The sequence below is a fragment of the Zerene cesonia genome, chromosome 17 (assembly GCF_012273895.1).
Source record: "Zerene cesonia ecotype Mississippi chromosome 17, Zerene_cesonia_1.1, whole genome shotgun sequence".
NCBI classification, from domain to species: domain Eukaryota; kingdom Metazoa; phylum Arthropoda; class Insecta; order Lepidoptera; family Pieridae; genus Zerene; species Zerene cesonia.
Window position 1 is genome coordinate 4650181 of NC_052118.1, and position 13307 is coordinate 4663487.

General features: G+C 34.0%; 1 protein-coding gene across 7 annotated transcripts in view; it reads right to left on the minus strand.

Moving 5' to 3' along the window:
- Positions 1-1894: 1894 nt before the first annotated feature.
- LOC119833204 (tyrosine-protein kinase Btk29A) overlaps positions 1895-13307 on the minus strand; it is a 24633-nt gene continuing 13220 nt past the window's right edge. For 5 of the 7 annotated variants that reach the window (XM_038357117.1, XM_038357122.1, XM_038357123.1 and 2 more), the window contains 12 exons: positions 10584-10654; positions 10268-10342; positions 9940-10004; positions 9784-9849; positions 9431-9559; positions 8871-9064; positions 8266-8437; positions 7562-7727; positions 6777-6872; positions 6511-6652; positions 6025-6158; positions 1895-5394 (listed from right to left, as the gene is read on the minus strand). In XM_038357117.1, the coding sequence (XP_038213045.1) occupies positions 5293-5394; positions 6025-6158; positions 6511-6652; positions 6777-6872; positions 7562-7727; positions 8266-8437; positions 8871-9064; positions 9431-9559; positions 9784-9849; positions 9940-10004; positions 10268-10342; positions 10584-10654 (1412 nt within the window). In that variant the 3' untranslated portion in view covers positions 1895-5292. Of the gene's footprint in view, positions 5395-6024; positions 6159-6510; positions 6653-6776; positions 6873-7561; positions 7728-8265; positions 8438-8870; positions 9065-9430; positions 9560-9783; positions 9850-9939; positions 10005-10267; positions 10343-10583; positions 10655-11501; positions 11664-11743; positions 11906-13307 lie in introns of those variants that run through there. The other 2 variants (XM_038357118.1, XM_038357120.1) reach the window with 2 other exon arrangements.

Below are 13307 nucleotides of genomic sequence, written 5' to 3' on the forward strand. Positions count from 1 at the left end.
ACATACCATTCTATTCTTCTGTTTTTTATATGCTATAGGTTTAATTTATATTTTCTTTTTATTTTTCAAAAAAAGCTACGTATAGTATAGCGCTACTCACTCCCTAGCGGACGACAAAATAATTTCTATCCGTCTTATGTTAAAATAAAATGTTAATATGTATTTTACTAGTCTTTGTGCCATTACTTAAACTTATTTTAATATTCCGACTATTACAAATATGAGTGTTATCGAATTAGGTTTGAGTTTTGAATTTATAATAGTGTTGTATTTTCATTCAAGTGTAACATGTATGTATGCATAAAGAATCTAGAGCATAATACTGTACTTATATTATAATCCATTGTATTGCATTCCATATTATGAAATATATACATGAGCAGGTAAAATATAAGTAAAGTAAAATAAGAAAGAATATAATGAATGAAAAGTGTATGTAAAGTAAGTAAATAATTGGCAAGTAATAAAAACGAGATTATCAAAAAAAAACCTTGTTTTATTTTTTTATATATGATTAGCTAGGTGAAATGAAATGAAAAATTCTTTATAGTACACCCTAAAAAGTACAATTATGAACGACAATCGTTAACGTAAAATGTACAGAGGGCGGTCTTATAAGCGCTCTCTCCCAGACAACCCGGAAGAGAGGATAAAAAGTAAGATCGTGGTGCAGTATAATAATTAATTTAAAGTTGTTTCAAATAATAAGTATAACCTTTTATTAAAAAGTCTTTGAAGCATTCAAAAATTTAGTCATATTGACTTTGCTTAAGCCTAGGCCAATTATTGTCAATTTATACACCAAATGAAACGAAAAAATTATCGTAGGATAGCCTGGTTAACCTGTTTTTTTTTTATTTCATTTGGTTAATTTCTAATTGAAAAACCATAATTGTGTGCCCAAATTTCGTTGATCTTTCATTTTCTGTTTCATTTAATACGTTCTTAACTTCGATCGTATAAAATAATTAGATACACAATCCTCTACAAAGAAGCACCTAAATGTGTTCCTAAATTTGAAAGATTTTTGAAGAATAGAAAAAAATCGATCATGAGGCCTATCAAAAACAATAAATTTTAACGTTCTGAGCTAAATAAATACACCTAAACAAATTTAAATTTGTACGATTGAATTGAAGACGGATAAGGCACCAGAACTCCACCCATTTGTCATTTTTTGTCATTGATTGTGTATCTAGTTCTTATTAATGAATTATGCTCTTATATGTGCTTCAGAATCTATATAATATAATGGTGTCCTCAACCACGCCTTACCATAGCACATTAAGTAATCCCGTGTTCTTGGTAATCATTTGTTGAGCCATTAAGTTAAATGAACACGTTTTCGAGTTGTTGTCAACAAGCTTGTTGGAAAATCGATGAAACCAATCCTCAAAGCAAGATAGATGGATTTGATTTGGGTTAGGGAGCTTAGATTATATATTATTATAGATAGCACGCTTCGGCACGAATTGGGCCAGCTCGCACCGGGGAAGTACCACACCCCCACAGAAAACCGGCGTGAAATAGTGGCATGCCACTGTGTTTCGTACGGTGAGTGGGGGAGCCGGAGGCCTGTTTCCTTTTCCTCACCCGTCCTAGTCCATTCCTTCTTTCCAGTCGTTATTCCTTTCCTTTTCCCTTACCCCATAAAAGCGGGCAGCGCATTCACAGAGGTACTACCTTTGCGAATGTTTATGGGCGGTGGTGATCGCTTACCATCAGGCGAACCACCAGCTCAGCTGCCCGCTATGACATAAAAAAAAAAAAAGATATTTAAAATCTACTTTATATTTTTTACATAAAATGAAGACTAGAATTGAGTAGACACTGGGTGGAACCCAAGAATAATGCTATCCTCTTCATTACCGTGGATTTATGAATAAAACGAGAATTATATCTATAATATTCATTTATTTAATTTTACAAAATAGTAGGTATACAAATGAATTGCTGTACAAATCAAAGCAAATTACACTTAGTAATACTAAACAGAGCATTTAACATATTGTACTGTTACGATACTTGTAATATTTATTGAATATTAAATAAACATAATATTATTAACATATACATAATTATTCAATAAAATTATGACAAGATTCTGAAATCCAATAATCGGATGTTTACAAAAAATCAGTGTTTACATAAAGTTTAATAAACAAATTTGCATTTTAATTATTTACAAAAAAAAAATATTTAAGACCTAGGTCGTTATATAACCAAGGAGTAAAGCAAATTAATATTATTCAGTCGCATGTCTTAGATATAAAACTATGAATACGATTGTGTAGCTACCGTTGTATGACAATACGAAAATTGGCACTATTTAACTTTTTAATGAAAATATATGATAACGTAAAGGATTTAGAACAATCAAGTGCGTAAAAATCATTTACAATTCTAAAATTAACAGTTAACATATTTTCAGAAATGTGCGGTAATTATAAAATAATACTTGTAATTCGCTATTGAACTCGGTAACTTCCTTTCAGCGTGACAAATTCAGTGAGCCATTTTATACTTAAATTGTTTATCTGCTAACAGATTACAGATACAGACTAAATACAATTGACATTTAAATTTTACAGAGATATTTTTGTACTTGTGTGTTTAGAATATGCAATATTTAAAATTACGTAGGTATTTCTATAAAAAAAACGAATCGACGGCTTCAATAAAATCAAAATCGATCAAGTTTAATCAAATCATCAAATTTCATTTTAAATACGACAAAATATATAGAAAATCATTACACATTTACACTCGGCTACGTGAGATCCACCTTTACAGGCTAAACGTACCTAAATGGAACCAAGTATAATGCCAATAATTACATCATTTATTCACCTAAAATATGACTAGGTTCTTATAATCACACCATCATATTTAATGAAAAAATCAGTACGAGACAATAATCTGTGAACGAAGGAATGTCAATGACTATAAGGGAATGAACATATTTTTATTCAGTTCAGCTATACGATTCCGTATAAAGCAGCCTATTTCTAACGCATCTTTTTGAATACTGTTAGGTTACAATTAATTAAATTATTACAATATTTACAGTTAAAACGTAATGATATGCTATTATGAATAATGTACACCACGTAGTGATTGAGAATTAACACCTACTGATGTTGTGTAAATAAGCGAGATTGCTACAGATCGCCGACTAGTGATCGAAAAATGCTGATTATTACATACAATATGTTTATTTTTTATTACGTTTCAATACAACTGTTTCAGACTATTTTATATTGAATTATCTTTTACAACTAAACTTAAGCAGTCATATCAATTACGAATTCTAAGTTGTTATCATGGTACGTTTTAGATTCATAATGTAATATCAATAAAAAATCGATGTCTACTTCTACTGAGTATTTACGGACATTAGTTAAATTGATGAGACATTGAGCTTATGGGAAGCAGTGGACGGCCGGTATAATTTGTAATCGCGGTTAAGCTTTTCCCTAATTTATTAGTATAAAGTACATTTTGTATCAAAATATATACATTTTTAACATTTTTTTTATTATATGCTTTTAGATGGCGGATTATCATACATACAGATTTGTGTCAGTTAGATTTGTTTATTCACGCATCATCAACCATCATTTCTAAATTTAACGGAATGTGCGTTTCAGTCATTGCACTACCTATATGTTTAAGAAAGTGGACAAAAATTACAAAAACGCTTTTTACCCTCAGTACTGAAACAAACTACACATATTTATACATAATTGTTTACGCGATTTTCAATGTATATCCATCACATGAATGGTACACTAGGTTCTCGAAAATATTACAGTGATGCAGTACATTATGTTCAAGCGATGGACATTTGACTATTTATCAGCTATACTATGTAAATAACTTCTAGTTTGTGTGTACATAGCGAAATATTTAAAGAGATTTCACTGTAATATTTGACCGTAATTTTGCACTTCTGTTGTTTGACGATACAAAAAGCCGTGAATCATTCATTAGACTTGTATCACGTGTAAGTTATTTATTGTAATTTTCGTAATAATATGAAGATTATATACATGTACTCTGCGAGCGTACGGCACCATTTGCTGTATTTAGGAATTAGGCAATTATATAGGATGTGGACGAGTGATAAACACAACAGGTTGGTGTTCTATTATATACTTTAAATACGCGTTCTATATAAGGTCCACTATAGGTGCTGGAGAAGTATGCCAATTTAATAAAATCGGCGTATTGTGTTTAACTAGATGTGCATAATTTTGTACGCGAATTCACACGGTATACGGCGCATTTCCCATATAGTTTTCTTGAATAAATGAATTTGAGTGATTCACTGTGTGCTTGGTAACATACATGGATAGACGTATATATTGCAAGTGCGCTGGCATAGCCTCAGATGTGAATGCGTATAAGTAGGTGATTAAGTATTCACTCTGCACGTGCATCAGCATATTCTGATGATAGAACACCGCAAATAAAATCACGCCATAGCATACAAGTAATAGGCTGCGGTATGACCGGAGACTGACACGGCATAGTGGAAAATGTAAAACGTCTCATATTGATAGCTACTTGTATTCTGCGCGTGCGGTAACACGATTACATGGAACAAAAAGTGCGCCTTAATTCATAGATGATAACTCTAAAATTCGATGATATCGCACGAGTCGGGAAATGCGCAAACGGCACCTTAACTCAAACGCAATAGAGGAATAAACTCTGCACGCGCAATAGCATAACGTAATAGAGGCGTATACTCGGAATAGGAAGGTGCACCTTAACTCAAATGTCATAGGGGCGTATATTCTGCTTTCGCAATGATATGATCTACAACGAACGCACACAACGCACAAAGAAAAGTGCACCTTAACTCAAACGGCAAAAAGGCGTTTACTCTACATGCGCAATGAGATGTTCTAAAACGGATAACTCACAAAGGAAGGTGCACCTTAATACAAACCTCATATTGGCGTATATTCTGCATGCGCGATGATACGACGTAAAACGGGTAACGCACAAAGGAAGGTGCACCTTAATTCATACCACATAGGGGCGTATATTCTGCATGCGCGATGATACGACGTAAAACGGGTAACGCACAAAGGAAGGTGCACCTTAATCCATACCACATAGGGGCGTATATTCTGCATGCGCGATGATAAGATGTAAAACGGGTAACGCACAAGGGAAAGTGAACCTTATCATCTAGGTAGGAGAGGCGTGCACGGAGCGCGCGCGCGGCAGGGTGAGCGGGCGGCGCGCGGGCGGGCGCAGCAGGCAGAGCAGCAGGCGCAGTCAATCGGCGAGCACGGTGTGCGCCACCTGCGCTAGCTCCTCCTTCAGCACGCGGAACGAGGGCCGCTCGTCGGGCGCGTGCCGCCAGCACGCTCGCATCACCTGCCATTGTTAATAGTGATTCTATTTATACGTTCACTTTTCACGAGCGCTCTCAGAGATTTTCAAATTATATTAAATTTTTATATGGATTTAAACCACAGTGGTCAAGATAAGACGTAATTTATTATTCAAATGAAAACGTTTTATGTTAGTGTAGCAGCAATATGTGAAATGTTTTTTTACTCTTTTAATGTATTTTTTTCAGGACTGATAAAAAAAAACATTCAAGTTTCTGAACTCTTTCTTTATGTAAGCTACCTATAAAAAGTGTGCGAAAGTTCATTCACCTCCATCCGCGAAAATTACGTAAACCCTTTTTACGAAGTTTGACCAAGTAATGCTTCAATTGTTAATGTAGATAGATTATAAACAAATTAAAAAAAAACAGTCTGAATATATTTTGCATATTAAATGTTTATGTTTAAGATAATGGGGAAAACATATCGACCTTGAGGTCTAAGGATACTGTTAAATATATAAAAAAGTCATTTCTGTTTACGGGCGTGGTAATATAAAAAATAAAATAAAAACTAAGCATAGCGAAACATGTACATTACCTTCCCCTTTTAAAGGCTTAATGAATTAAGGACAGTAAATTAAAGTGTTGACAAATAAAGCTTTTAAACTCACATTATATATTTCATTCAAACATCCTTTGGGTTTTTCCAGCACCTGCCCTCTCTGTACCATTTCAACAACTTCGGAATTCTTCATCCGTCCATATGGTACTTTGCCACATGTAAATACTTCCCACATTAAAACACCTGTAAAATGTATAGTGCCTTTAGCTACAAAAAAGTACTCTTTAGTTATGATGATGTTATCCTACTAATATTATAAATGCGAAAGTTTGTAAGGATGTGTGTTTGTTGCTCTTTCACGCAAAAACAACTGAACCAATTGCAATGAAATTTGGTACGAAGATAGCTGGACAACTGGAATAACATAAAGGCAACTTTTTATCCCGATATTCCTACGGAATACGGACTTACGCGGGTGAAACCACAGGGCGCAACTAGTTTAATATATTTATCTATGTTGACTCTAAATTATTATAAGATTTATAAGAAAAAATTATATCCAATTTAATTGGATATAATTTCGGATAAAACTTACCAAACGCCCAGACATCAGATTTAGAGGAAAATCGTGTATAATTTAGCACTTCCGGAGGTGCCCATTTTATAGGAAATTTAGTCCCACCCGAACTCGTGTATTGGTCATCCAGGACATATCGCGCTAGACCGAAATCTGCTACCTGGAACAAATTTTGGCATAAATAAAAATACCGTTATAAGTAATATATTTTTTTTTTAATAAAAATACAACTTGAATGTATAAATTAAATTCTTATGTACTGTACAAATGATTGTCATACTTACTTTTACAACATTTTCGTCTCCTACCAAACAATTTCTTGCGGCTAAATCTCGATGAATGTAGTTATGTCGTTCTAAATACGACATGCCCTTGCAAACCTATAATAAATTATCTTTTATAGCTTACTAACATACAGATTAGGATGAGTGAACTGTAAAATTTGAATATATGAATTATTAATAATACAAAATTTCTAACATTTGTGATTTCGATCGCTCTGAGTCTTACAAAGTATTACGCAAATCATATTCATTCGGTAATAAATAATATACTTAAACAGTTTTTACTAGATTTATCAGCATCTAGTAGTCTAGTTGCAGAAACATGTAACCATTTTACCTATTGGACATTATATCGAACACGACCTTTTATGTAAGTTTGCCTAATGTAAGAACTTACCAGGATTTGTTCTCTATTACATAAACCATCAATTGGTGTAATAATATAGTTCATTTATTTTGTCATAATCAATGGTTTCTATTCCTGGGCCAGGAATATTGATCTTTCAAAAACCTTAAGACACAGTTTTACTAAAATCGGCCTCATGACTCTTTTTCCGACATGCCACATTTTCGACTTCCCACTACCGCCTACCACGACCAGTTGAAAAACTCAGCCTGGTTACCGCCCCGGCTTCGCCCGTGGTACATATATAGGCATATATAGCCTTCTTCAATAAATTTCTATCTAACACTGAAAGAATTTTCAAATCGGACCAGTAGTTCCTGAGATTATTGCGTTCAATCAAACTCTTCAGCTTTATAACATTTGTACAGATTCGGTATACCTGTATGCACATGTCGAGCAGCACGGCCGGGCCGAGCTGGTCGGGCGCGGTGCGGCGCAGGTAGTTGAACAGCGAGCCGTGCCGCATGTACTCCGTCACGATGTAGATCGGCCGGTGCTTGGAGCACACGCCGTACAGCTGCACCAGGTTCTGGTGCTGGAGTTTGCTGGAATGCCAAAGTGTGCTGTTAACAGTGGGTTAGGTGCTTTTTGTATTGCTATGGTAACACCAGATTTGATAATTTGCTGAAGAGCGGTGAATTTAGATTGCAATGAGCGGTTAATAAATTTTAGTGCAGACAGTCAAGTATTTATGATTTTTTTTGTTATGAAACCTAGCTAGTTAATAGTATGGGTAAAATATGTATTTAAATATATGGGTAATTTATATATATGGGTAAAATATATATTATAACAGTTCTAAATATAAGTATACAAAACATATTAAAAAAATACCTATTTAATACAGAAAACTAGACAAGTACTTTAATATAGTAAATACAATAATCCTTAAAAATTTCCTTTCCACCTAAGGTTTAAAAGGCAAACCTTCGTCTTACTCTTTATGTCATATTATTAATTAAAATTATTTTTATTTCAAAAGAACATGGACATATTGGCCACATTTCCGTGTTTTTTTTTTTTATTAGACTTTAGTGTTTTCCTTGTTTTCAAGTTGGGGAGTTTATGTAAAACGACACTCACGTCATAACCTTGGCCTCGTCGATGAAGTCGTCCTCCGACATGGTGCCCTCCTTCATCATCTTGACGGCGGTGTCGATGCGGCCGCGCCACCTGCCGCGCCGCACCACGCCGAACTGCCCCGCGCCCAGCTCCTCCAGCAACACCAGCTCTGATGGGTCGATCTCCCACTTATCTGGAATGTGAAATGGCGATTTTTTTTCCCAATGACGAGCTATCGTACGCTGTTATTTAGGCCGCAAGTCGCACTAAAACGATCGACAACTGGAAACCAGTGTTACAGAAACTTCCTCTGTAAATTATACTGATGTGTGTTTGACAAATTACTTATATTATTATATTACACAGTTTGGCATCATTACTTATATTTGTATAATAGCTGCGGCCCGCGGTTTCACCCCAGTAAGCCCGTATCCCGTAGAAATATCGGGATAAAAAGTTGCCTATATGTTATTCCAGTTGTCCAGCTATCTAGTTCAGTAGTTTTTGCGTGAAAGAGTAACAAACACACTCACATTTATGGATACTTTATCTCGAAATTTTCTCGTGCGAACACTGTCTACTGAGACCATCCCGGAGCCCTATACGGGACATCGCTAGACACTAACCGTGCGAGAGACCGGCAGTGGGCGGCGCGGGCCTGTCGCAGGGCGTGGCCTTGAGCCGCGAGCACAACCCGCCGCTGTTGTGCTTGTGGTAGTTGATCAGCTCCGGGATGCTGGCGCAGCAGTGCTTGTCCGATAGATAGAATTCACCTCGCGCGTTCTGCTTTATGTGATAATGTTTTGTTTGGGAGTGGTTACTGTAATAGCAAAATTATTCATTAGATCCATTTGTTGTGTGGTTGCATTTCAAGAGAACTAATTTTTTATTGTTTTTTTTAAAGCACGGCGACCGATCATCTTTCAATTAGTGCGAAATTCCAACTTGTATCAATGGACATATTAAAATGGATATTGAAAAATAAGAATTTATTTAGAAATTTAAAACTTTTTAACGGATTTTTAATCATATTACTAACCCGGCGTTTTGAACACTTTACAGCGAGCGTGGTCACGGGGAGACTCATAATACTCGCATAAAATCAAACACAAGACTTTTTTTCTTATTGAAATTACAAACATAATGTATTATATGCATTTTAATGATTCAGAACTTCGATACTTACACTTTGGTATACAATGAGAGCGTGTACATGCCCTTGGTTGAAGAGTTTCGAACAACGAAGCACCCTTCTTTGTCTTCTTGTTTAAGTAATGACTCTGCTCGTTGTCGAGACATTTCACCTACATACCATCTGCAATGTATAAGTATGATGAGTATAAAGAATCACTTAATGTTACTAAAATTTTTTGATAACTAATGAAAATTAACTTCCAAAAACATTTAAAAGTGGGCAAAGTCTATGTCATCTGTAATAAGAAACAAATTCATAAATAATAGTTTTTTTTTTTAACTAAACTATTTAATATAAATAATTGGCATTACTTATAATTCATTTAAAGTGTAGCGTTTACTTACTCGTATTTTTGTAATCCTATGGTTTCTTTTTCCTTCACATAATTGCTTGGAATGTACCCTACTAATCTGTAATTAAAAAGAATACGCATTAAAGTCGTCTCACTCGCTGTTAAAAAAAAAGAAAAAAGTTATTAATTAATAAAATATAACACATACCCATTCTCGTCTTTAACTTTCCACCAATGTTCCTGTGAGTCATCTATAACTTCGTATTCTGCTCCCTGTGGAATAATTATTTGAATTAATATTCTGAATATTTTTTATTACTCTATAACCTTGTTGTATTACTTTTGTATAACCAATTATTATTAAATATAGACGCGGAAAACCCTATATACTATATTTATATTATTTACGTGCAATTTATTGCGTTATCCGTTAACAAGCCCCAAAAACTAATGACTTTTCCTCAAGCTTCTCGGTATTTTCGTTTCGATGATGAATTTTATAAATATATAAATCAATACATTTAAGCAGTAAATACCTTTTCGAGGGAGAGATCACCACTTTCTATTGCTTTAAAGGGATACAGCGCTACAACTACTTTTGTTCTTTTCTCCTGGAAAAAAAAATACATGCTTTAATATTCATGTTTAAGAAACTAACTCAATAGTATCGATAGCGTCTTACGAAAACGAATTATGTGGACCTGGAATATTTGAAACACTCTACAATAAAAGTCTACCCTTCGAAGTACAGTATGTTCACAAAACCATGCGTTAAATCTACAAACATGAGTTTGTAACACTACAACATATTTAACTTACATTTCTTTACTATAGCACTGAATAGAAACTTACTTTGGGTTTAGCCGAGGGCGTCCCGGGAGGACCACTTCCTCCCCCGGGCATTGTGACAGCCGCTGTGACCGCTAATAAAAGAAACCTTTGTTTAGTTGTTGAAATATTTTAATTAATCATTTTGTTCCAGTGTAGCTTACATCTTTATTTCAAAAAAAAAAAACAATCAATTAAAATTCTTAATAACAAAAAAATTGACATTTTTCGAGTTTACGTTTCTACAATAAAATAAACTCATAATTAATCCTTAAAACTACTCGATCATAAGCAGTTATTTAAACTGAACTTTCGATTTCGAAGAAATACAGTTGTAATTTACGCAATACACTCGTTAAAAAGTGAAATATTAATCAGTATGTTTTGTAAGCACAGATTTATCGTTGCGTATAATATGACCCAGTAAGATGCATGAATCATCGAAGCAACAGAGAAAGTACTAGGTAACGAACGATTACCGATAACTTTTACCGTGCGTGGGTTTATATTAATTAATTATAATACAGCCATGGTGACATTTCTTGCATATCCTACATAGCTCGCTCTAATAATTTCTAATACCAGGGTTGTGTTATACTTAGCAATATTTGTGTTAGTATGAAATACTTATAGAACATTTAATGAAGTCTTCTTTCAATAAATCCTAACTAATAAATATATTACGAACAAGAGACTAATGTAATCACCGATAATGTACTATTTTATAATAATTACCATAAGAACATAATAATTAATAAATCATGTTATTTAACAACTATTAAACTCGTGCAATATTTTTTTGGTCATTAAATACAAGACCTGTTATGGTTTTTCGTAATTGCGAATATAATAAAAACCACAATTAACAAATTTATTGACACTCAAAACTGGTTTTTAGAGATAGCACAAAAATATTGTACAATTAAATAATTAAACACCCACTAGAACGATCACGAAAACATAAAGTTGTTTGCACACTATATGTCGAATATAAAGCACATAAAAAAGCATGACATTTTTAGCACAAGCACTGGAATATCCAAATTGTGGTTGGCATTATAAAAACTCATTACATTAAGTACACCTGACCAAGACAAGAAAGTGAGTGCAGCGAAACGAGTGAACGCAAACGCAACCGGTGGCTGGAGGCCGTAAAAAAAAAAGGTCATCCGAATATACCGTACCCTCTAACGCCGGGAGGAATGAAGACAACGAGAGACATGGTATCTTGGACTTTTTCTTGGTAACCATCGGTTCGTTTTCGGATTTAATTTGTAACATGGGAGCAGCGAGACGACCGGACGTCCGCGCGCGACATTCACGACTGACGTTTAGGTTTAACGTAACGTGTCAATGTACCGTATCGAAGCTAAAGCGAGATACACAATAAAGCCTTGCCCGCCGAAACGTGAAGGCAATTACTTTAATATTTACTTTTTATTTGGATACTGCTCTTGTGGCATATATTTTTGAACTGTGACCTTTTTCATCTGTTTAAACGCTCTTTTATTTTCTGTTATTTGAAAATATCTATATGTCTAGATACAATAAAAACCTAAACGTTTTGAATATGGCATAGCTTTGAAAATATAACTATTTCAATATAATACCAGTAAAACCAAGCAATTCAAGGGACTGTTTTCCAGCAATTCGACATTTTCCGTAAATGCCTTACCAGATAAAACCTTATATAATAGCTGGTAGAATCTTTATGTAGTAGATAATATCCTTATATGACAAACTTAAAATTATATTTTATTATTCATAATTTTCAAAATCATTTTGCTAAATATTTACAGTGAGTATTTTTATCACCGGAGCAACAGAAGGCACAGTGTGTGGTCGCATGCGGCCTACATTCACTATTCGATGCACAGGCACATGCGACATTTCGTCCCTTTCATGCATGTTTCAAACCCTATATGATGAAAAGTGATGTAATATCGAACGTCGACGAAAATCTTGATTATACAAATTACGCCAACCTTCCACAAGAGCTCATTTGAATTTTGTTATTGCAATTAATAATCTACTATGTGAATAAATACGGGTATGTAACATATGTGCAATTAATTCGCTTAATAATATATTTGTGTAAAAAGATAAGATTACTAAGATGTGACTCAAAATAACTGTTCACCAACTTCATTTTCAGAAAGTGAACAATATAAAAAATGAGGACACGTGTCAGTCATGGAGACTACTTGAAATGACTGACATGTGTATAGGGTCAGATTTTGATTTTGACACACATTTGCTGAAGTTATGAAGTCTAGAATTTCTATTACTAGACTTCATAAGTTAAGAAAACAAATATTACTAATCATGCACAAATAACTAATTAAACAGAATGGAAACGGGGTTGACAAATAACAATAGAATTCTAAAGTAGGAGGGCTTATTTATACCCAAATAAAACCGTTTGTAGATGAGACGTGACACTACAAGTATTCACCTAAGAAAACTTCTTTTAGATTGATAAACACAATAGGAATATTTGCAAAAGCTAAAGACTATAAATTATTTCCTTAAAACCGATTCATACGTCATTGAAGTTTAGATTAATAAAAGGAAACCAAAAATTTAAATGTTTGGTTTCCTTTTGTTTTATTCTAACTACTTCACTAACTTTGCTTATTTGAACAATTTTTGTTTCTAGAGTGTGTTCACCGTGATTATAAATATTTAAATATATTTATATTTATGATTAAACACAAAATACCATAGACCACCAACCAGCCGTTTTCC